Below are 22,490 nucleotides of genomic sequence, written 5' to 3' on the forward strand. Positions count from 1 at the left end.
CCGCGCGACTGAGACGGCGGGGCGGGGCCAGCGCGCCCCTCGTCACGTGATGCGGCGCCGGGTAGGGGGGCTGCGGCGGGGGCGGGGGGCGCGTGCCCCGGCGGCCGTTGGGGCTATTGGGGGGGGCGGGGCGGGGGGGGCTGAGGGAGGGCCCCGCACGGGGGGGGGGGAGCCCCGCACAGGGGGAGCCCCGCCTTGGCCTCCTGCCCGCCTGGCGGGCGGAGCGGAGCGGTGACCCGCCGGGTCCGGCCGCCACCTCGTCCTTCCCTGCCTCCCGGGCCCGGGCGGGAGGGCGGCGGGGACGCGGCTTTCCAGGCTCCGCCGCACTGCCCCGCTTCAGCCAAGCGCGGGCCTTCCCCGCGGTGCGTTCCCCCCGGACCACCCTTCGGTGCTCCCTGCCCCGCCTGCTGGGCGAGGACGGGAGCTTTCCCGGTGGTCGCTTTCGCCGGAGGGCCGGGTTGCCTGGGTGGGCTGTCTCTCAGCCGGCCGGTGTGCTGGCTCGTGGTAGGTTTCCTGTCACCGCTTCAACACCGTCGCTCCCCCCTCGACACTTTTGCGTTAACTTCCCTAGTAGTTTGCTTTTCAGTGTTGTATCTTTCTCTCTTCAGATGCTGACGTAGTATTGAGGAAAAGAAGAGATGCAGTTGTAGATTTTCAGCGATGTTAATGCAGGCCTAGTGGGTCGGAGGATGAGAATTGAGTGAATAACGGGATTTTAATTTTTTAAGTGAGGAGAGGAAGGAGTCATATACAAAAGTAGCTCTCATTTCTCTCTGTGAAGCCAAGGAAGAAAGGGAGTATTTGGAAGGATTGATTATTCCTCTAGGGGTTTGGGTAAGAAGAGAATAAAAAATAAAGGGAGAATATCCCACCAGACTGAAGCTTGGGAGGCTGAAGCACTGCACTTCTGGGAGTGCAGGGAATTGCCAAAGAGCTGGATGAGCCAAGAAGGTCACTGAGGTGACAGATGGGGTAGAGGCTGTTTGTGTTTTGTAAAGGCATGACTCAGACTTGTGTATTGTAGAGGACAACTGGGACTCTTTATTAAAAAAGAGATTTTAGAATTTAGTAGTTGCAGAGTAAAAGTTGCCATTTGTTTTTGTTGTGATTTTCAGGATTGGAAAGTGATTGATGGTAGTGTAAATGGAACAAGTATCTTGAAAGTCTCAGGTTAAAATAGGCTATAGCAATAGGATCTTTCAGCCCTGATGTCCAAGTTTTAGCCGCTTGTCCTGGTTTGAGCCAGGATTAAGCCAATTTTCCTTTTACTGATTGTCTTTTTTTCCATCAGTAAGCTCTGTCTTAACTAGCAGCATTGTTGTTCCTGGTTTAATTGCCGATCCTGAGTCAAACCACGACACTGCTACAATAAAATAGGGCTAACATATTTGCTTTTCAGTATTATGTATTGATACTGAACTTTGTGTGTTTATTTTATATTTTCATGGGTAGAACTGAGCCTGTTTGCTTTCCAAAGCATAGCAGTGAAAATGAGAATGAGGGTGGTTTTAAGTGGCTGTCAATCTTAGCAGCAGAATTAAACCAAATACATAAAATAAACAATCACAAATCTTTGTATTGGATTTTAAAGTTAAGCCACTTATTTTACCAGCAGATGTCGCTGTGTTTACTAGCAATTAATTGCACAAAAGGGTTTGAAGGCTATGAGGTGATTAAAAAAAATACAAAAAAGAGAATAATTAAATCTTTATTCTCAGTCCTTGGCCTCTGAAGCAGAGTGTTGGTCTTTATGTGGTTCACTGTTATGTTGTGGTGATGTCATTAGTCACAGCTATTGGCATAAACAGCTTAACATAAGAACGTTCATATTCAAACATCCTTCAGTTTTAATTTTAATTAGTTAATGTGGTAGAATAACAAGCTTGAAAACATGAATCAAAAAGCGCTTGGAAGCCTAATAAAAAGGAGATTTAGATGGATATAACCAAGATCTCGTATCTAAAAGACTCCAGATTATAACATTATCTCATGAATTTGAATAGCTTGATGATTTGTGAGCACTCAGGGTTTACAAATTGAACATGGTGACGTAGAAGGATGTGCCTTCTTCATTAGATATGGACTTTGTCTTGCTAAAATAATAATACTTTCATTATGAATAGCTTCTACAACTTCGGATGTAGAAAGTGCTACAGTATTTTGTTCAAATACAATACCCTGTGTATGCTATGACAAAAAATGTTAACATAATTTTGTTCACTGATGTTGAATGAGTTTTAAATAATTGCACTTTGAAAAGTTGCAAGCTGCTGTGGAATTAAATGCTAAAAAACTATTTAAAATTATAGGCAGTTTAAAAAGCTGCAGGAAGTATTTCTTATGCTTGAAAGTGGGCATTTGGAGTAGTTACAGTAAATGTACTGCATTTCTGAGCAGTCTAATTTGTGAAAACTCTACCTCCCATTTGAACAAGATTACTAATGGGACAAATTACTAAGTGACCAGCCAATGCAGCTGTTAGTGAAAGCCTGGAAAGTACAGGCCTGAGTAGTTAATCAAGCTGGATCGTTGCCATTTCAAAGGATTTAAAATGAAAAACAACATTGTGAAAATAAATTACATGCTCTAAAAGAATGCAGGCAAAGAGATTTAAATGGAAGAAAAATATTAAGAATGCTTTAAAGAAGCAATGGACTACATTGTAGAAATAATAATGATAATTTGCTAGGTGACAATAATATGATAGATAATTATGCTGATCCATTTTAGGAAAAGCAAAGGCAGATTTACAAGCAATGAGAAGTACCTCTTGGCTTGCTGTGAACCTGTTCTGCACTTTGTAAGTGAAGGGTATTTCTGACTTATTTTGAATATTGTACATGTCAGTTTGTCTTTTGCTGTCATAGGTCCATTTGAGTATGCATTTCTGAAGCTTCACGCCATGTTTTCACTGTAGTGCATGTAAGTGTCTGCTACTTGCTTAACTGTTTAGCAGTGTGAGTATTATGTAGGACATGTGGAAGAATGAGAGATACATATTTTTTATAATTAACCTGTAAAGAAAATGTTTTCTTGAATGTTTACAAAATTTTCCATCCAGGACCCTTCCTTTTCATATAGAAAGGCAGTGCCTGTCCAGTGTTTGTCTGATCTTCTTTCCAACAAAGTTATTGTTTAAGTATTGAGAATCACAGATATGTTGGCTGGAAGGGACTTCTGAGGGTCATCTAGTTAAAGCTGCTTCTTGGAGCAGGACAGTTGACAGCACTGGGCCAGGCCAGGCCCAGGTGCAGACCTTTGTACTCCTTTTAAGTTCATGAGGTTTCTGTTTTCCAGTCCTGCAGTTTCTCAGTGTTCCTTTGAAGTGAAGCCTTATCATTCAGCATGTCAGCCATCCCTCTATAATTTAGTATGGTACATTCTGTCTCTTCATCCCACTTAGTGGTAAAGTTACTGAACACTATCAGCTGCAGTACCAACCCCAGGGTACTCTTACTAGCCAGCAACTGAAGCAACTTTAAGCCATCAAGCTTTTAAGTCCGTCTGCCCACCCAGCCACGTCTCAGCAACTCCAACATTTTACCTGGCCTCAGCTTCCTAATTTGTATGCTGTGGGAGATGGTGCCAAAAGCCACAGGAAAGTCAAGGTATATTGTTCCTACGGCTGTTACCTTAGCTGCGTGACCAGACGCTTCATGGCAGTAGGTGTTCAAATTTGTCAAACATGATTTGTCCTTGGTATATCTGTGTTGAATCTCCCTGATTACTTTCTTAGCTTTCACACAGCTAATGGGACAAGCTCTGAGCATTTTTCCGGAGACTGAGGTGTTGCTGAGTGGACAGAGGCATGGCTTCTTGTCTCTCTTAAAAATGGCTGTGCCTTAGTCTTTTTCCAGGCAACTCAGGTCTTTCTCTGATAACTGTTTTTCACAGGTGACAGATAGTTGCCTTACAAGCCTCTCAGCTGTGTCTGTTAGCCGCCTTGAGTGTGAACCATCGTGCTCTGTGCATTTGACTACATCCAGCTTCTCTAAGCTGTTGCAGGCCTCACTCCTTTGCCTGTGAAGACTGAGGCAAAAAAAATACTGAGTACTTCAGCCTTTTCCGTATGATCTATGACAAGATTATCTTCTGTCTTCCCCTTCAATAGATGGCTGCACATTTTCATTTCTTTATACTTTCGTACTTTTAAAATTCCTTCTTGTTACCCTGTATGCCTGTTGCTAGTTTTAGCTTCAGCTGAGCTTTGGCCTTTCTGATTTAAAGGAAATAAAGGGTGAAAACAAGTCAGGTCAAACAGTGGGTATTTTATTTAACAAATATTTATATGGATTTTTCAGGAGCTGGTGATTCTGAAGACGATCCAGTCATCATGGCTCATGCTACTATTTGTGTGGGTTTTACTGTTCTTCAATTACTGAGACGTGCTAGCAGAATTTTTCCCACTCATTCTGCATTGGTGGTGTTGAGGCACTCTGCTTTTTGTTCCTGCACAGCAAATGGGTAGGTTGTCTACATACATCCTGGTCTCACTGGGACAGAATTACAGGCCAGTTGTGGAGGGCAAGCCATTAGTAGCCCCAGGTCAGCGGGGAGCTTAAGTGAGGGCATCTGACGCAAGCTGACCAACAGGTGTATCCCGCACCTCTCATCTCATGTTCATTATAAAAGGGGGAAGTATGCCAAGGGTGGAGAGGTCTGTTTCCTGGAGCTCCTCCCTCTTGGCCTGCTGCTCCCTTTGCTACTTCTGAGGACTAGGCTGAGTATAAACTTAGGTACTTTATGTTGGTGTTTGTATTACTTTTGTTATTTCATTATATTTCAACTCACGGGGCTTCTCTCCTCTTCCTGTTTCCTATTCTTGGCTGAGGAAAGGTCATTGGGTGAGAGAGTAAACTGGTTCAGTTTAGCCCCAGATACAGGCTAGACAAAAACAATATACAACAACTTTTTTTTTTATTTTCTTTCAAAGAGAGTGTTGTGGTAGCACTGTAAAAATGAAGCTGACAAATTATTGCAGTTCTATAAATACTTATTTGACTCCCATTTATAAGTTTATATTTAGTTTGCGTTTAGCCTTATGTCAGCTGTTGTCTGCATTACAGTGGTAAATTGTTATGTTAATAGAAATTCATATTGGTAAGGGAGAGCACAGCTGTTAATGACAATTATCTTTGCTTTTTGTTGCAGCACAATAAAATCAAAAAGGAAAATGGATCATCTAGAGAGGACCGCAAATAATTTTCGTCAAGAGGTCAGTGTTCTATTCTTTAGGATGTAAATTTTTGGGTTTTTTGTTTTCTGTTTATTGGTGTGAAGAAATGGGATAATTTTATTTGATGCTTGGACTTCATTTTGTCTTCTACCAGAGTTGATTTTACTACTTTTTTCCCCTCATTTTTTGTCTTTGATATAGTTGTAAAATAAGTGGGTTTTGTGGTCAATGGGTGAAATGTAATGAATTATAAAAATTATCTCTGACATGTAATGCTGTTTACATTGGGCAAGAAACAATAGAATTTTGGTCAAGTATAGATTATGATGAGTAATGAAAGCATGCCAATACCCATAATCTCTGCACAAGCTGCTCAGATTTTTATGGGTTCCTACCATTCTGGTTCATAATTGAGATTAGGAAAATGTGGAAAATGTCCTTTTATAACATAAGAGGTAAGATAAAAAATGTAGACATTTGAAGGGAGAGATGATATGCAGTTGCATAATGGAGCTTAGTTTCTCTCTATTTTAATTCACAAATGCAAGGAAGATACAGCATTGTCTTCCATCAAAATCTAGAAATGTTTATTCTGAGTCTCAGTTCTGTGCAGTAAGCATTCTTTTTCATAATGTTTAGAGGTGAACAAACTGTATTTCTTACAGGTATTTCCTTTCTGTAATTAGCTAAAGTACACATTTTGAAATTTTTAAATACTGGGAGAATATGACTTAAGTTCTCAAAAATGTTTCACAAGTGAAACAATTTTGCATTTTTCTTAAACTTTTCAGGAGAAGTGGAGCACTTTATTGACTGAAAAATCCCAACTTTAATTCCTAGCAGTTGCAAAACAGTGCCCAGTTTTTCTCCTTTGCTTAGTTAGTTTTTCTTAGCCTTGAGTAGCTGTTTGTGACAGGCCAGTCCTGCATGTGTCACACAGCAGGACAAGCTCTCTGTTCTCAAACACATTAAACAGGTTTTAATGTGCGTATGTGTGTGTAACTTTCTGTTATGTTTTTCCTTATCCATGAGTATAGTTGAGAATAAGTCACAGGCTTAGGGAATTCTCCTCAGAAGAAGAATGGTTGGAGGGGATAGATGGGTAAACCCCGAAACTGGAGATTTAGCACTTGTGACAGGCTGTGGACAGATGAGACAAATACAGGCTTCTTTCTGCCTGTTGTCTGAGTGGTCAGTTCAAGTTGTGCCTCAGCTACTTGTACCTAATAGCAGTGCTTACTTGGGTACAGATTAGCAGGGCTTGTGGACATACGGACATACAGCTTCTCAGTTGGATCCCATTTATGCCAAATTAATTCAGTGCATTGACAGAATGAGTGTAGAGACAGGTACAGGCAGATGCACACTCTTGTCACCGTTTGACTCAGGTCTGACAACAATGCTTTTGATCCCCTCCCACCCAGGTAAGGAAGGAGAGAGAGAAAAAAAGAAAGACTTGGCTGGATTGAAAACTAAACTACACAGCTTTAATTAAACACTAATGATAAAAGAAAATATATACAATTATATACAGATATGTTCAGGTATGTGCAAGAGCCTCTCGCCTCCCCCCACCCCCAGCAACTCTCACCACACTCCCCTGAGCTGGAAACAGTCCTGAGAAATCCCGGAGCTGCTGCTGGAGAAATCAGAGAGTGATGAGGGTCAGGAGAGCTTGAGCCTAAGGGTCGAAGGTGATGGATGGACGGAGTCCTTCCCGGACACTGGCCATGGAGGGAAGAGAAGTGAAGAAGAAGAAGGAAGGAAGTTGTCTTCTGTGATCTCTGACCTTCCTCTGAGCTTACGTAGATATATGGAATGGCCAGTTTTGCTGTCTGTCTAACTCAGCCTCCTACAGGGGGGTCATAGATACCCCCGTAGTGCCTGAGCCGGCAGAGCGAAGGTGCGACCTTGAAGACCCAGCAGTTAGAAAAACATTCCAATGTCTTATCAGCCTAGCTAGAACAGAATGTTTCTAGTTAAAAGAAAGCTCACTGAAGAAAAAAAAAAAATCAGTAAAAAGGGAAATTGGCTTCATCCTGGCTCAAACCAGGACAACTCTTTATTGCTTTGGACATGAAAAAAATGATTGCACTTTTGAGTCTTGCAACCATGTTTTTTTATCTTTGGTATTTCTGATTGGCTTGCTGATGTTTTTTCTGCTCAACATAAACACTGGGTAGCTGGAAAACACATGGGAAATGGAACCTTACAATGTGCTGGAAGCTCTGAGGTGGTACAGGAAACTGTAAGGTCTGAGATGCTTCATGGGATAGGTGAAAGAGCAGGGCTCGCTTCTCCTACCACAAATTGTCTGCATATCAGAGGATTATGCTGTTTCTTTTTTTAATGCTTGATTTATTCTTTGTTATTTCTGACCACTTTATTTTAAATCCTTTGCTTGGTTTTAAATTCCATATAATCAGCATTTGGCTTCCCTCAGTCTGTGTTGCCTTATTTGGCCATTGCAATCCTGTAGAAAGATGAAAGAATCGTAGGTCTGTGTTGCGTTAGTGTGCGTGCTACGCTCTATCACCTGTTGAAGAGTGGTGATGGGAAGGACCAGGGCAAGAAAAAATGCCTAACACTTTCTTGAAATACAAAAGTCTTGACTTCTGTGTCCTTCTCCCTCTTATTGCAGCTTTGCTCCGGGTCACTTGGGTACTCTTGTGATGATCCAAAATACTAGTTGAATGTCTTTGATCACCCTAACTTTAATCCAGTATTTGTAATAACTTTATAGTGATTGAGGATTAAATTTCCAGTGCTCTGTCAGATGTATTGGCCAAAGAACAAATTAAGGAGCGTAATGAGTACTAAAGAAGGGAATGCAGAAGATCCAAACTTAATATCCGTTTCCTGCACTTAAGGTTTCTCCATCAGAGCAGCCATTTAAGTCATGTGTCTGACAAATCTCTTGTAAACTTAGGGTGACTCCATTCCTCATTTCATACTGTCTGCTAAAGTGGAAAAGAAATGTATGCTACTTTATTTTAAATTGGCAAGTGTCCTGCTGTTTAATGGGACAGTGGACGTGTTCAGATGTTGCTTTAAGGATAAATTAATTTCCTGCCATGTGTTTTAAATTAGAATGTTACTACTAAAGTTTAACATTTTTTTGGTCTGTTTGATCTTATACAAATGAGAAATGGTAGAGTTGCAGTGGTATTATTAGTATTTCCTAGTGTGGTAAATGAAATCAGCATATTTTAGCAGACTAAAATCTGTATATTGGTCTGTGTAGAAAATATTTAGGGCATTAGTCCCTTTGTAGAGGAAAAAGGTTAATACTTCTAACTCAAAAATACCTGAAGAGGAAGGGCAAGGAGGGCAGGAGATGAAAATCTGTGTTGTGCTGATGAGCATCGAAGTGTTTAAGTGGGTAGCTCCTTCCCAGTCGTCCTGTTGCAAAATCTGCTTTTTATTAAGGCATTATTTTTCATAATTAAAAAAAAAAATCTCTTTAAAAGCAGTATCAACTATGGCAACTGTCTTGCATCCCCTCCCTTCTGGTTGCCAAAGAACAACTCTTCTGTTAACTAGCAAGGAATGCTTGTGTTGCAGTCTCCCTGTCTATCAATCACATACATGGTCAAATATGTGTGTGTAAATGCAGTAACTCAAGCTTCTAGGTTTTCTCTCATCAATGCAGAGCCTTTTAGTAATGTATTCAATTACTTACATGAAATTTGATACAGATCCAGAATTCTCCCTGCGACTTCAGTAGCAGCTGATATTTTACAAGTTTTCCTTGTCAGCCTTTATATCAGACCTCTTTTTACTTTGTTGCTGGAAATATAGAGGAGTGTTTGCCTTGTACAGATGCCAAAAGAATCACTTCTCTTTATCATGTTTTCTTCAACTGAGATAAAACAAGTTTGTATGTAGTCTTAGAATAGCCCTGGCAAAAATGGCAGACACAGTGAACTGTAAGTAGAAAACCATTTTTCTCCAGTGGCCACGTAAGTGAGTCCCCATTTGCATTTCTCCACCCCAATGAAAAATATTGGTACTTAGGTAATGAAATGCCATAGAGAACATGTGAAGCAATACATATCTCCTACACAGAGTCTTGAGTGCTTTTGCTGCAAAGAATATGTATCTAATGTAACACAATGGCTTATTTTTCTTTTGTTAGGTAATTTCACAAGCAAAAGTCTGTGGAATCACTGATGAGTCGGAAACAGTCAAAAGACTTCGTTTGGCTGTCGCAAATAAGGATTTTACTTTCAAAGCAGGACAGTGGTAAGATCTTCTGATATTTGAGGGGAAAATTACCAGTGGAAATCTTCTATTAAAAAGCATTTAAAGGCCTCTGATACTTGAACCTTTTGGTATTTTTATCTGGTTTAAGTATATTACATTGTTTCTCCAAAAATACTTTTCAGTACACTGCATTTTATTCTACAAGCTGTCTTAACTGTCTTTTACTAGTAATCTTTACAGTGGAGCCAAGACCACTTCTGATTTGCAAATTACTTAGCTTTAGTTTATAATTAAATCAAAATTGCCTGTTGACTTTTTTCTTCGCCTAGCAGTTTGCACTCTGAAAGTTAAGCCTTTTAGGTCAGATTAATATGTAAATAGAGATAGGCAAACTTAAAAAACTTGACTTAGTAAGCCTGTGAAATAATTAGCTGTTTGGTTAAGCAACCTTACAGATTTTCTTTTATTCCAGGGAAGTATTGGTTTTTCTGTGTGTTTTCCTTCCTTGATAAAAATGCACTCTCTAAATATTTTTTTTCCTTAAATACTAATTTAAAACTACAAGTAGTTGCTTTTGGTGTTGGTCACTTAAGGTCTCTTAGCAGTGGCCTTACAGCAGCCTTCCAGTACCTGAAGGGAGCCTAAAGGAAACCTGGGGAGGAATTTTTTGCAAGGCCACATAGTGATAGCATGAGGGATAATGGTTCTAAGCTGAAACAGGGTCGTTTTAGATCATATATTAGGAAGAAATTATTTCCTGTGAGGGTGATGAGGCACTGGAACAGGTTGCCCAGGGAAGTTGTGGATGCGCCATCCCTGGAAGTGTTCAAGGCCAGGCTGGATGGGCTTTGAGCAACCTGGTCTAGTGGGAGGTGTCCCTGCCTGTGCAGGGGAGTTGGAGCTAGATTATCTTTATGGTGCCTTCCAACCCAAAGAATTCTATCATTTAAATGTTCTTAAACTTTTTGTTGGCTTAGGCATCTGAAAGTGGTTTTGCTGGAATCAAAGTATAGCTGCTAGAGTATTAACAGCATATGTTGCTCATGTAGTGTTACTATGCTGTTTTTTAAATTTAGAACCAGAACACAAGATGCTGATTTGCAATTAATTTGTTTGTGGAGCCATTTGCTGCAGTTTTTGCACATGTGCAGTGACTCATATTAAAATTCTTGCTTGCCAGTACTTGGAAAGTACATTTATCCTTTCCAAGTTCTAGAAATTATCATGCTGAAAACTGAAAGCTTTAATTATAATTACTCTTTTTCATTTTCTTCTTCCTTGAAAGTATTCTAATGCTATTGTAAGGTATACAACAACTTTTCTGTACTTGTAGCTATAAACTGTGGTTGCATTTTTTGATGAGCAGTAAGAAATACCACGCTATTCTGAGTAGAATACCAGCCTATTCTGAGTAGAATAGGCTAACTTGTTAGAATTTGCTACAGTAATATGTTACAGCCAAAGACTGTCACTAAAATGTGTGTTTTTGAAAGTGTGCTAAGTATAAAGTTTTTTAGAGGTGAAAGTGAATTTGTTTTGCAGTGATGTTTGCAGATATTGGTCTTGATCTGACTTGAAGTAACAATTAAGAGACTTATTGCTGTTACCCATTTTGGTTTGCTAAAACTTGCATTGAGGTGTATGTGTGTTATAAATACTTTTAAGTAGCTTCATGGTTTTCATGTTTCTGACCTCTTCTTCCAGCAATGGCTAATAGTTGTTCCTTTCTTAAAGGTGTGGCTTAGGTAGCCTTTAAAAGGAGTAAAATTAAAAACCACCATAACATCTCTGGTTCACCTGTTTTTGCTCCTCTCCTTGTGAGTTTATATAGGGGTGTTTTTTGTTTGTTTTCCCCTACAGCTACTCTTTGCTTAAGCTGTCACAGATAGTGTCTTTAGGAATCCTCTTACCTTTCCTACACAACACCAAGATGAGACAAGCCATCAGAAATACAAGCTAATCCACTATACTGTGCCCTGAAATCTCTCATAATTATGTAACTGGGAAAGAAATACTAATATAGACAGAAACATAAGAATATATTAGTACTTTAGATGGTTAAAAAACTACTTTTGATTTAGGTTTTACAGCAACATTTGGTTTTGTATGTATGCATCTCTACCCAGCACAAATAATGCTTCCCTTACATGTCAATCAGAACATCTTGACTTGAATGTAAATTGTAACTTTACAGCACAAATGTTTAGGTTTTTGTGAGGTTTTTTGGTTAATATAAGTAGTAAAATTATTTTCCACCAGAGGGTGGTAAAGAGCTTTACTAGCATCTTGAGGTGTTCCTTACTACAATAAATGCTACAAGAATCGTCCTTTCTAATCTCTTAGATCTTTACTGCCAGGAAAACTGGCAGTATGATGCCATGGTCAGTGGGGCCGCAGAAGCTGAGGACAACGAAATAAGCCTTCTCAGCTTTTTTTGGTAGCTGATGTTTCATTTGCAGTCAGATACCTTTATACACCATCAAGTTTATTAGCACAAAGTTAAAAATAATATCATTGTGGTACTGTATATATCACACGTTGCACATTCTTTGACAGAAAAAGAGGATATTCTTCCTTGAAAGGTGCAGCTTTGTGGGGACTAAGCAGGCAAGATTTTTTTTCTTTAAAAAGTAGTGAACAATTCCAGGTGCTTCTTTCCCTCAGGAATTTGTGATCCCTGAGAAGAATACAGCGTTGCTGTTTAAAGAAACTACCTATGCACTTGAAGCCAGTCTGTTTCTTGTTGCATTCTAATTTAACTAGTCCTGAGCCAGCCTAACTTAGGCTTGAATTTTGTAATGATTCTCTAGTACTTGGCATTGCTTACCAGTTTTCCTAAGTGGAGCAGCACAATTAGTCTAAAATGTTAGTTTTCTTTTGAATTGCAAGGGTTTTGTTATGTGCTGTAGAAGAGTGAAGTATTTAAAGACTTACGCAACACAGATGAGTTTAAATGTTAGATTTTAAATCAGCTGGTAAATTCTGAGACTGTCTGGAATACTAAAGCCTTACTTTTATGAAAATTAATTATAGCTCATGTAGTAATAGCTTGCCTTCCATAGTGTCTAATTTCCAATGCTGCAAAAGCTTATCCATATCTTACCTTCTAATCTGTAGAATGCCATGTGTGGTTTATTTTAATTTCAAAAAAAAAATCACAGTAATTTATTCCCATTCAATTTTTTATCAACTAGAAAAAGTTAAGTGCTACCAGAGGGCACTGCAGTTAGTAGGGAAGCAATTCTGCTGTGAGTAACTGATTTTTCACATAACAAATTTTTTACAGACTATGGTTTTACTTCAAATATTTCATGTTCCCAAGAAAATAAAGTGTTGAATCAAAAGGAATTTCTCTAACATTAGTTTCCCCAATGTTCTTATGTTTGAAAATTGAAGAGCCCATCAAAGGGACTGAAAAGAGCAGTATTTAAGCCACTCTGTCAGACCATATTGTAGTTTTGTTTTAATAAGTAAATTATTTACTTAAACACTTAGAATTCTAGGCTCTTCTAAAATGTGGCATCTAATGCTAAAAGCAGAATTGTTTAAAAACCTGCTAGTTTAATAAAGGTGATGATGTTTTTAGATGGTGATTATTCTAAGGAAATGGCATTACTCAAGATTAAGTCCTTTTTTGGAAAAGTTATTATATGAAAATGAAGATGTCTTTGTAAAAGAAAGATAATTGAAATGAAGGTGGCCATTTTGTTTTGTTTATTGTTTTCCATGTTTGGAGTTCTTGGCTTTTTATGTTTTTTAAACTTTGTTTCTGGTCTATTTTTAGGGTTGATTTCTTTATTCCTGGAATATCTGTGGTTGGGGGATTCTCAATATGTTCAAGCCCTGGCCTGTTGGAACGAGAAGGAATATTAGAGTTGGCAGTAAAGCACACTGTTCATCCTCCTGCTCACTGGATTCATACTGAGGTAAATAAGATGAACTGTGAGATTTGGGGGGGGAGGTTTGTGAGGTGGAAAGGTGGAAGGGGTGGTGTGATTTCAGACCACTTTTTTCTGCAAAACTCCTGCTGAATTGTTCAACTTTTTAATACAATATAAATCTTGTAACCTTTTGTTCAGCAAACCTTTTGTTCAGACTGGAATTGGATGTTTATGTGGTAATACAGTTATTTTGATCTTTTTACTTCACTTGTGCTTGGTGGCTTTACAGTGATACTCTAGTTAGTGCATATAGGGGTTCACACTCCTTTGGAATTTGTGAACAGAAAAATGTTGAAAAACCTTTGTTCTGACTTGTGTCCCTGAGAACAGGCTGTGTTACACATGGCAAAGTTAAATCTGATGTCCTGCCGTCATTCCTGCCTGTTTCTACAAATACAAGTCAGGAATCATTGTCAGAGAAATATAAATTTAGATTATTAACGGGGGAGGAAGATTTTTTAAATCAGTTTTTCTGAAATTGTAAAACAACAAAATACTTCAGAATTTCTATAGTATACTTCTAAATATGTAATATTTTAGTAATATTGATATAAACCAAGTCTTGATTTTTTTGGCTAGATTAAAGTGAAGTTTGATGCTTTGGTGTTTTGTTCATCCATTTACCTCATTTAGTTATTGTCAGAAGAGGCTTATTTCTGCTGCTGACCAGATTTCATAGATGACCTGTCCTATCAACTTTTGTTTGTTTCCTGACCCCCTGTGATCTGTCCTATTTGCTGTTCTCTGCCTGGAATTTGTATTTCTTAAATATGGCTGCAATGTTTAAATTCGGAGTCTTCCAGGTTTACAAATATTGCAGTTCTGTTCAGTAGCCAGCAGAATTATGGCAAAGATTGATGCAGATTTACTAGAATTGAGGCTATCCAAAGTGGTGCTAATTGAGTAGTTAGCATGTGACCCTCCACAGTGTTGTAATTGGTTTTATAGCAAGCTATCTGCACTGGCACATAAACAAAATATTCTTTTTGAGGTGTTGGGTAGAACTTGTAGTGTATGTACCAGCAGCCCATGTAATACCTAGGAGGATTTTGTTATTGCTCTTCAGGGAATATGAAGGCCTAACTTCATAATTCCTGGTCTCTGCAGGCTCTCTTAGGATTTTTGATGTTGTAAATCAGTTTGCTGCTGCTGAGTTTTCTGGTTGAATTTATAGGAAAATCTTTAGTTAGCAGGTAAGGTAGGTCAAAACTGATGCTGTGGGGAAACCTTCAGGGTATATATGGACTCTTCTAGCTAAACAGAAGTGCATGCTTTTTCTTAGGAAATATAGAGAAAAAAAAATAGCAACCTAGAATTTGAGAAGGCTGTATATATGTTGAAAAAAAACTCCTGGTACTTTATTTACAGGTTATTTATGAAGGAAGTTGGTACATCAGGGTAAAAGATGTTAGGAGAACAGTTAGTACTCATTTACTCATTTTGTTTTTTTCAGAGATATATTCTTTAATATTGCTGTATGTAGAATCATACCAGCACAGGGTACTTTATAGCTCAGAAAAATACAGCCTTTTGTTTGGAAAAGCATAATGTATCAGTTCCTTCACTTCTCTGTCTAAGCTGTTTCAATGCTGTATTTACAAACTAGGTTAAAGGACAACATTACCTCACTGTATTACTCCAGAATGTATTGGTTCTCTTGAAATCTTACTTCTTACTAATGTTATTACTGTGGCTAATGCACTGAAACATGTGAGTGACTGCTGGTTAAGAGAGATTCTTCCTATGTCCCATCTTTATGAGCTGTTTAAGGAGGTAGATTAGACAAGAATGAGACTGGTTATCTGTAAAAATGCTTATTTCTACAAAGGATACCATATTCATGTCCACCTTCTGGGACATGAATGTGTAACACTTCTGGATTCATGTATCCCTAAAACGAAGTAATACATGGTGGGAAAGACTGCCAGTGGACACTGAAAGGCAAGAGAGGAATTAGTTTCAGATAATAAATGCTGATTGTCTTATACTATAGTTGAGGGATAATACTTTATGCAATAATAAGAGGCAAAAAACTTTACTGACCATGCTCACTATTGCAGGAACCTCTGTATTCTGTGCAGTACCTGTGCCAAAGGGCCTTCTTCCTACTGGTGGAATTGTTACCTATTTGGACATTTGCTTACTATAGAGTTATCCCTAGTGGAAATCCTGTTGTTTCAATTAACTGTTCCTGATATCAAAATGCTCTTTTGGAGGAAGCGTTTTTTATTCTGTGGTTTAATACTAATTTTTCAGCACTTCTTGTAGCTTTACTTTTTTTTCCTCTCCTCCTTTCCCACCTTCCTTGATTTCCCTATCCTCTTTATTTTTTAAACCCTCTATATGACCTGAAAATTTGTTCTGTTTTTTGCTTCTGTTTTTCTGTTGGCTTACAGTGATGTGGGAGAACTCATCTGACTTCTCTGTACTGCAATTTGAACCATTGTACCAGGGTGCAGTGTCAGTTTACCAGAGAAGATACGGACCCACATGATGTTTGTTGTAACTGTAGTTTTTAAAAAAACAACAAACCCATGCTTTGGCAAATTTATCTAAAACATAATTTCTTGTGTACAAGTGGACAGAAAGAGAAGGTTTTGCCCTGATTTTTCTCCTGCAATGGTGAAGTTGCAAATGCAGAAGGGGTTCTGCAAGAAATTTTCTTGTGGATACTTGCTTTGCTTCTGGTGGGTTTTTTTATTTTTTTTAGGAATGGGGATGGAAAAACCTTCTGCATCTATGCAGCTCATTCTTGCTACGGGTCACAGAAGGAGGCCAGGCCTTTTTTGACATGAGACTGGGTTTCGGTAAAAGGTGTGATCTCGCGTACTAAGCTTGACTTTTTGCAACCACATACTGCTGTTGGACCCTTGCATGAATCATTCCTCTTTCAGCTCTTACGGGGTTGGGAAGGGGGAGTCACCATCCTGCCTTATCAGAAGACTGAAACTTCTGAAAGTAGAACTAGCTCCCTAGAGACAATGAAAGATTACTTCAGATAGCTGGAAATGGTGCGTCCATTTTAAAGTACTTCAGTTTTCCCTTACTGATAAATACAAATAAAAATTGACAGACCAGCAAGTCTTGTGACTGTGGTGCAAGAATAATACTTCAACTTTTGCTTTTAGTTTTGAAATTAAGTATCTTCTTTTCCATCCTAGTGTACTCTTGACTCAGAAGTGGCTCTGCGAGTGGGAGGTGATTTCTTCTTTGATCCTCAGCCTGGTGACTCCCCTGTAAAACTAGTGCTGATAGCAGGGGGTGTTGGAATTAATCCATTGTTTTCTATACTGCTGCATATAGCAGATCTTCATGGATACCAAGAGGGTAAAGGAAATGGATACAGAATGGGAACAGTGAAGCTGTACTACAGTGCAAAAAACACAAGTGAACTCTTATTTAAGGTAAATAAGTGTTCTTTTTTTAAAAATAGATCTGAGATGTTCAGCTATCGGTGTGTATCATTCTGTTGCTAAATTCTAGAGAACCCCTCTGTGTAAGACACTGTACAAACAGAGACAAAAGTTAACTTCCTGCCTCAAATCCCTTGTTTGTTTTAATTACTTATTACCAGTGTACAAATTAAGGCTGTTGTTAGACACTTCTGTCCATGGACTTCACTCATACGTCAGTTAGCCCTAAATGTATACATCTTACTATAATCTCATAAGAGCATCAGAGTATACTAAAGATTATATATACTATAATACATATTTGTATATGGTCACTAATAGTATGTCTAATGCTGTAAGTTGTAATATTGTAGCCATGTAATCTCAGTACAGATTTTGTTGAAGACCAGCAAGAGCAATTTTATCTAAAGGAAGTGCTGCCTGAAATGATAGGGGAGCTTTATTGATAATGCATTAGTTATTACTATAGCATACTTGTCTATGAATGAAGGATGTATAAGCATTTCTCATAAAATTGATTGTAACAGAACTTCATCAACATTTAATCAGCCATTACAAGATCAGTTGTCACACTCGGCCATTGAGGATCACTGATAACATTTTAGGGTCAAATTAGGACAGCTTCTGTAAGGAAGGATCCTTTAATGATTTAGGTTTCCTTGAAGTATTGAAAGCTTTTGCTTTCATGATTCCAGAAATTGTGTATAGGATCCATCACTAGTATGTCTTCTGTACTTCTACCATATTTTTAGACATGAAGATGTTGCTTTCTTTGAAAAGTTATTTGTTTGTTGCCAGAAGCAGAAAAATAAACTGGAATGTGCCCATTTGGCCAACTGCTAATCCTGGAGTCTGTTCTAAGCATACAGTTTTCTTTCCATGCAGGAGCTAGCATTTCCTGAGTTTCACTTGAGCAGTGTTATGACTGCAGAGCTTTTGCGTTAGAGCTTCTGGGACAGGAGAGAACACAGTGATATGTTGCAGTGCTTAAATACATCCTTCCCTTCATTCTTCATGTGTTCCTCAAATCCAGAATGTATATGAAAATTCTTTACTTCTGTCCAGAGGACTGGGGAAAGAGGCTCACTAGAGTCTTTATGTTGTCGTGAGATAAATCTGTACAAATCTCTGCAAGGAGCGTAGGTTGTCTGTAATGTTGTGGAGGACCTGTTCCCTGAAAAAACAGGCATGTCCCCCACATACAGCATTAGAATAGAGTTACAAAGGACAGCATATTAACTGTGCTACTTCAAGATGCCAGAGAGCTGGTTTTCCTGATTTCTTGAGGACTGAATGTGACCTCCATTTCCTTGTTGTGGCTCAGATTCTGGGATAGGTCTATGTTGCTCAGCTGTCTGCTTTATTTTATACACTAACTCACTTGACTGCAGAGAACCTGCTGATCTGTTGAAATTCTCCTTCATTCACTTAAAGATAGCCTGGCCCTTGTCTGAGGATACTAGAAAATAGTGCTGTGGTGGTTTATGTCACTTGTATGATACTTGCTACTTTCTGTTTGTGTCCCTGGATTGCAGACAGGTTACAAGTAGGTATTGTGAATGACTGATTTAGGCAGGCTAAGTCCTACCTCAGGCATGCTTTCTGGCTTGGTCCTAGGGCTCCAGCTCAGCAGGATGTGATTAGTTTTGAAAGTGCTATCAAAATGTACATGGTTCCATATGAAGGGGACAGAAATTGAGTCCTATCTAGAAGAGTGAAAACAGGGCAAAGTTAGAGGTATGGTGGAGGAGTGTACAGCCGTGTCTGTGCTGCTTTTCATTCCATGTCTTCTTAGGGAATCACAAACAGATTTGGCTACTAGGTAGGATCTATCTGGGTTTTCTTCTGTTATGCTACCCATGACAGACTCTTCAGTGTAGTAAGTATTTAGTAACACCTAACAAAATGAGCTAATTTACATATTCACCAAATATAAATTAGTTTTATTTAAGAAAAGAATTGCTGTTCCAGCAATGAAAATCCCAAATACTTCAGAACCTAAACAGTAAATAAATCTTAGTTTTAGAACTAACTACAGCATCTGACTGACAGATTAATTTTTTTTACTAACTGAAACCACTGGGTTTTTTTGGTAGTTACCACAGTTGTGACTTAGGGAACTGAAAATTACAGAGTTTCTACTCTGGTAAAAATAGCATTAACATTACACTGTAGTTGGTTTTACTTGGAGAACATGAAGGAGTGAAGGGGTTAGTAATCTTACCAGGTAAAGCAGACAATACTCAGAAAAGTTCCAAACAAATGGTAAATACCAACTGTGGGGATTTTTTTTTTTAAATGGAAAACCCATATGGAAGTAGAAGGAGGAACTGTAAGATTTTATATGGGGAAGAAACCAGGAAGGGATATATCAGGTTCTTAGATCCAAATCTTACAATGTATTTTAAAAAAAATAAAAGGAGAAAAAGCACTAAAACCAGCTGGTAGAGCCTTCTCATTCAAGGTATGAAAATTCTGTGTATCTGCACATGACCCTGTGAAATCCAGCCCATCAAGTTCTCAGCACTGAAATGCAAGAGCCTTGGTACTCAGTAATGATCTGGGACTGTATGCATACATCTGCTTTGATTTAATGGCCTACGGTATAAGCAAGTGTGTTTAACATTACAGAAAAATATCCTTGGTTTGATGAATGCATTTCCTGGAAAGATCACATGTCATTTCCACGTCACCCAGCAGAGTTCACAGATCTGTAAAGAACTTCAGCCATATGTTACAGGTAAATGTAATGGCAAAGCAGACAAATCACTTCTAAAGTCTTAAGTTTGATTACATCCTAGAGGATGAAGTTTAGTAAGTTCTAGTGTATATACATAATTTAGTATTTTTACATGTAAAGGTTCAAATGAGATGCGAGTTAAGCCTAAATAATTTCACTGCAGAAATCATGCTTTGGAGAAATATTTTCCCCTGGCAGGTTGTTTTTCTTTTTCCATTCGTAGTAAATAACCTGTGTTAATTCTAAACTTTATGGTAGTATTTCCCACTGTGAACTTTTTTCCAGAAACTATTAAGCAAAATATTTACTTTGCTTAAGGTGAGATTCATGAAGGACAAGTGGTCTGCGTATAAGAGATACTTCATCATGTTTTCATTTTGGCTGTATTTGTGCTTGTTTTTTCATCCAAAAGTGGGATATTAGTAATGTGGGATATGTAGCCATGTTTTCAGTGACTAATATCCCATGCATTCCAACTGGAAGTACTGATCTCAATCACCAGAAGCACAAATGGTTTGGGAAGCCCCAAATCTTGATACCTATTATTATCCTTAAACAGGCGTAGCATTTTTAAGAAATGAGTGCTGGAAATACCCCTAACCAGTTGTTTTTGAAAATATTTCATTAGTAATATTTATGTTCTCATTTCCTGCTTTTTTTCTTTGTCAGAGGGAAGAATATCCGAAAAGGAACTAGAAGAACATGTATCTAAGGATACTTTATGGTACATCTGTGGTCCACCTCCAATGATAGAATCTATATCCAAACTCCTGTCGAACATCGGTGTTCCTGGAAACTGTGTGTTCTTTGAGAAATGGTGGTAGTGACATCTGCTGAACTGAAAACACGTTTTTTACAGTGTATGTTGATAAGCTGAAATGAACAGAAATGGACTATGAATTATTTGGAAGATTTTTACATCATACACAAAGATCGTGATGGAGTTCCTTTAATTTAACTATAATACACCTGCTGTAATACAGTGCTGCTGGTTTGGGGGGGGGAAAAAATGATTTTATATTAAAAACTTTTAACTGTTCTGGTTTTTTGATGGTTTGCTTGCTACTTACAAATAGCAGCGTGTTTTCATTTTATACACTTGATTTGTTAGTCAGCTTTAAAAGACTTTCTGTGCCTGATTCGGCAGTCAGAGAATTAGTTGTGCAGCAATGCCAGGGCAGTTTATAATAAATAATAAGTCGGGACAACTTCTGAATCTGCTCCAAATTGTTGTGCTAATGAATCGATCCACTGCCTTCCCCCCAGTTCTAGGTAATAAATGAGTATTTTTATAGAAGTTAAGTTGCTGTGCTGTGACTTCCTTCCTCAGCCACTTCTTATTAAAAGAAAAAAACAACAGCTTTTTATGTGGTTTATTTAAGAAAGTCAACTGTGTTCACAGTACAAGGCAACTTTCATAATCCTATGCAGACCTGAGTTAAAAATATTGATGTGTTAAAAATCTGTTGGCCTCTGACAGGGCTGGACAGAGTTATTCACGTAAACCTGTATCCTGTGCTGGTGCCAAGATACTCCATCCAGCTTGTGCTTCCATGTGCCACGTCCTCAAGAGCAGCAGCAGCTGGGACAGGAAATCTCCGTACTCCTGCTGCAGGGCAGAGTTTGAGAAGACCCCAGGCCATGCCGGTTCTGTTTGGAAAAAATTCTCTGGAATGTTTGCTCTTTTAAGGTATGAGTGTACCTCTAGGGGCGGTGGCTGGTACCTGAGCCTTTCCTGAATGAAGCTTTTCCCCCCAACTTTTGGGAAAGCTCATTATAGGAAAGTTGAGAGTAACAAAAAGCTGTAATGAGTTAGTTAATTCTCTGTATAGGTAGTTCAAGTCCTTAAGTGTTAAGATTCCCACTGCACATTTAAGGACTTGAATAAGGAACATTTTAACTTATTAAAGTACTAAATTATTATTGATTTATTAAAAATGTTGATCAGATGAAGCCACCTTTTTGTTAGTGGCTTTTTTTTGTGGAGTTAAATGTTTCAGACAACAGTCAGATAGGAAAGGCAGCAACTTCCTTGCCATCAGCCTCCCTCTGCTCTGCCATAAACACAAGTTGTGAAGATACTGATCCCATCACCTGGTTTCCAGCCTGTAAGAGTACTGTTGGTGTGAAGCTCTCTTTTTCAAGGATTATGTCCCAGTGCTGGGATAAGAGGGACCTCCAGCCCACCTGTAGTTCTCCCCCATGAAATCATTTCAGGTTCAGTATGCTGCATCTAGCCTCTAGCCTTAACCTCTTTCCATCAGTCTTGGGTGTATTTCCCAGCTTGTAGGATACTTACTGCCACATCCACGTTCACCTCTTCTTCAGAAACTAGTGCAGTGGCCTAACTAGGGAACTCTAAGCCCTTGGTCTTGTGTTGCAGCATAATGCTTCTGTAATTGTTGTACAAGCTGTTGAACAACTAACTGAAATAATCCCAGAACTTTCAGCAAACTGAGCTCCCAAGAGAAACTTGTACTTACTGCAGCTCAGAACAAGCAGAACTTAACGAAACAGGATCTATTTTGCATCAGGAAGAGGTGAATTTGAATTACGGACCTTAAAGAGTTGCATTTCAGGAACAGTGCCATGGTGATGGTTTGCCTGTAAGTCTTCATCTTCTGGTGCCTGCAGCCTCATCCACTCAGGCTTGTGTCTCTATAGCATAGGCAAGCTGGAATTACCTCGTCAGCAGTCACTGTAGACCCAGAGGGGCTGTCTCATCAAATTCCCTCCTAGTCAAACCAGATGAAAGATTCTGAGTGCCCCTTAATCAAGGAGTGGTTCCTTGTTTGTTGATTCTAGAATGTAAATAGGACAGTGTGCCTGTCACAAAAAATAAAACCAAGGAGGGGTTTGTGTTCACAAAGATCACAACTGATGTGTCAGAGCTTAATGCTGGAAGGAAGCAGGCTTATTTTTTTTTCCTAGAAATGTGCAATAAATTGCTATTGGGAAGCACTGGTGACCTAAAATAAAAACCATGGACCAGGCTCCTGCATGCTTTAACAGTG

The 22,490-nt window shown here is 38.8% G+C and overlaps 1 protein-coding gene across 11 annotated transcripts; it reads left to right on the forward strand.

Annotated features, from left to right (window-relative positions):
• The first annotated feature begins 9 nt into the window (after nt 1-9).
• Nucleotides 10-20,778, forward strand: OXNAD1 (oxidoreductase NAD binding domain containing 1). 11 transcript variants are annotated; one of them, XM_051611232.1, is made up of 10 exons: nt 16-61; nt 2,731-2,800; nt 4,302-4,464; nt 5,152-5,215; nt 9,315-9,421; nt 13,167-13,308; nt 16,034-16,130; nt 16,627-16,727; nt 19,368-19,476; nt 20,146-20,778. In XM_051611232.1, exons 3-10 carry the CDS (start codon nt 4,334-4,336, stop codon nt 20,298-20,300), a joined length of 906 nt encoding a protein of 301 aa, XP_051467192.1. In that variant the 5' UTR covers nt 16-61; nt 2,731-2,800; nt 4,302-4,333; the 3' UTR covers nt 20,301-20,778. The 11 variants fall into 11 exon arrangements, with proteins under 11 accessions (XP_051467187.1, XP_051467192.1, XP_051467193.1 ...); XM_051611233.1 differs by having other exon boundaries at nt 16,630-16,727; XM_051611234.1 differs by lacking the exon at nt 16,034-16,130 and adding an exon at nt 16,485-16,521 and having other exon boundaries at nt 17-61.
• Nucleotides 20,779-22,490: the final 1,712 nt, after the last annotated feature.

The sequence above is a fragment of the Apus apus genome, chromosome 2, assembly GCF_020740795.1.
Source record: "Apus apus isolate bApuApu2 chromosome 2, bApuApu2.pri.cur, whole genome shotgun sequence".
NCBI lineage: Eukaryota > Metazoa > Chordata > Aves > Apodiformes > Apodidae > Apus > Apus apus.